Raw genomic sequence first — 2,670 nt, 5'->3', positions numbered from 1 at the left:
TTCAAGGGCCGGAACTCGAGACTCTCAGGGTATTTCTTCACTTACCCACCATTCGAAATCTCGTCTCGAAACCAGTTCATCATTCTCTGTTCATTATTCCCGATTTTCTTCGCAGGATTCGGAGGAAATCCTGTTGCCGGACGACAAGAAATGGCCGTTTCTTCTGAGGTTTCCGATAACGTCGTTCGGAATGTGTCTCGGAATAAGCAGCCAAGCCATAATGTGGAAGACTTTAGCCACGACCGAGGCCGAGAAGTTTCTGAACGTGACCCAGATGACCAATCACGCTCTCTGGTGGATCTCTCTCTTCCTCCTCCTCGCTTTCTCATCGGCTTACATCCTCAAGGCTTTCCTCTACTTCGAGGCTGTTCGTCGTGAATTCCAACACCCGATTCGTGTCAACTTCTTCTTCGCTCCTCTCATCTCAACCCTCTTCTTAGCTCTCGGAATCCCACATTCCATTGTCTCAGATCTTCCCAAGATTCTCTGGTACATTCTCATGGCTCCGATCTTGTGTTTAGAGCTGAAGATCTACGGACAGTGGATGTCCGGTGGGCAAAGGAGACTGTCCAAAGTCGCAAACCCTACAAATCACTTATCCATTGTCGGAAACTTTGTCGGAGCTTTGTTGGGTGCGTCAATGGGGCTGAAAGAAGGACCCATCTTCTTCTTCGCCATTGGAATGTCTCATTACTTAGTCTTGTTCGTCACTCTCTACCAAAGGCTTCCCACAAATGAAACCCTTCCTAAAGAGCTTCATCCTGTGTTCTTCCTCTTCGTCGCCGCACCAGCTGTCGCCTCCATGGCCTGGACTAAGATCTCTGGCTCTTTCGATCTTGGATCTCGCTTCGCTTACTTCATCTCCTTGTTTTTGTACTTCTCTCTGGTAATCATCCGATTTTCTAGCCGTTTTGTTTTTCCTTTTTTTTGCTGAATTATCAAAGATTTGAGCCATATTGACATGGAGTCGTATTGCTTGTGTGACAAGAAATCTAACTTTTTTCGTTTTGTTCATCCATCGTCTTGCATGTTTCAGGTTGTCCGGGTTAATTTCTTCCGTGGATTCAAGTAAGAATCTTGATCCGTAGACCAATCTTTCTAACCCAAGTTGCAAACTTTTCTATTTGGGTTATCGGATTATTTCACGAATCGGATCGAAACCCTAACTTCGTTTCATTTTTTTGCTTCCAGATTCACGTTGGCATGGTGGGCTTACACGTTTCCGATGACGGCGGCAGCGACGGCGGCGATCAAGTACTCCGGCGAAGTGGCCGGAGTTCCGACACAGATTCTGTCGGTTTTGTTGTCGGGAGCAGCAACTCTGACGGTGATAGGTGTCTTCGTGATGACTATGATGCATGCTTTTGTTCTACGCGACCTCTTCCCTAACGATATCGCCATCGCCATCAGTGTGGAGCAGCCGAAGCAGAGGAGATGGTTCAAACAGTTCAATGACACAAGTTTGAGGAAAATTGGTAATTATTTGAAAGTTTTGGACTCTAACGATAATAAAGCAGATGTAGAAGCCCCTCCTGTGAGAAAAATAGAAGAATACGGTTCGAGGGTAAATTAGCTGCAAAATGAGGGGCCTCGATACAAATTGTATTTGTTTTTTGAAATTGATCACACTGCGGTGAAAATTCATAAACAATTTTATTATTAATAACTGAATAATGGTTAAATTAATAATTTCGCAAACTACAAAAAAATAACACACAAAAAAGTCATTGATTCCTTTACATCTCATAATCAAATTGCACATCATATTCTTTAAGCGTATTTATTCCTTATCCCCAATATTCATTTATTTTAGTTAATATCAATATTCCAATATTCCCTTCAAGATGTTATAAAATCTCACACAAATAGAAAATACAATTAATTTATGTAATAATCAGACTAATTATAATTTCCTACAATATTACATTGAATACATGCATGTAAAGACATAATTGGGCTTCATTTTTCCGACCAAAAAAATTGTTATTCATGGAAACGTAATGTGACAACTTAAGGTTTTCTTATTTATATTAAGAAAGTTTTCTCAAAATCTATACAAAATTAAATTTTCGCAGTAAATATATCATATTTGATTGTTTACATGCAAAATATAAATGGCAAACTATTAAACATTTTTACACCAATATAATTTTATTTAAAATTTAAAGCATAGGTGCAAATGATAAAAATATGTTGAAAATTATATGATATAATATCCGTTTTAAAATTTTAATTTGTGAAATAATTTTTAATGTTTTACCATCTGTATGGAACCATCATAACAAATTCATGTTGAGAAGTTTTTACAAAATTATATCTAAAATTTTAGATAGCTAATATATTGCATATGCATAATTAGATAAGAAACACAAATAAAAAGATATAATATTTTTTTTTTCAAAACTACCTCACCATATTAGAGATACAGGCGTACATCGGACTTTTGGATCTAAAAAAAAAAATCAATATCATTCAACCAACAATCAAACCGTTTACTTTGTTATATCTTCAAAACTAGTTATTTATTTCACAATTTCAACCTCAAATAGTTATTTCTTATATCTTTAAATTTAAAGGATGTATCAAAATATTTAATAAAATTAAATAATTATTTTTTTGGGTAACCAAATATTATGTACCAAGACTCAAATTAATCCTGAGACCGAAAAT

The 2,670-nt window shown here is 36.7% G+C and overlaps 1 protein-coding gene across 1 annotated transcript in view; it reads left to right on the top strand.

Annotated features, from left to right (window-relative positions):
• Positions 1-1,628, top strand: part of LOC104811938 (S-type anion channel SLAH2) — a 2,568-nt gene extending 940 nt beyond the window's left edge. Inside the window, exons 3-6 of the mRNA XM_010538826.1 lie at positions 1-29; positions 116-886; positions 1,037-1,068; positions 1,192-1,628. Coding sequence (XP_010537128.1) covers positions 1-29; positions 116-886; positions 1,037-1,068; positions 1,192-1,573 — 1,214 coding nt within the window. The 3' untranslated portion in view covers positions 1,574-1,628. The remainder of the gene's footprint in view (positions 30-115; positions 887-1,036; positions 1,069-1,191) is intronic.
• Positions 1,629-2,670: the final 1,042 nt, after the last annotated feature.

Source organism: Tarenaya hassleriana, unplaced genomic scaffold (assembly GCF_000463585.1).
Source record: "Tarenaya hassleriana unplaced genomic scaffold, ASM46358v1 Cleome2, whole genome shotgun sequence".
In the NCBI taxonomy this organism is placed as follows: domain Eukaryota; kingdom Viridiplantae; phylum Streptophyta; class Magnoliopsida; order Brassicales; family Cleomaceae; genus Tarenaya; species Tarenaya hassleriana.
This window is presented reverse-complemented; position numbering and strand designations above follow the sequence as displayed.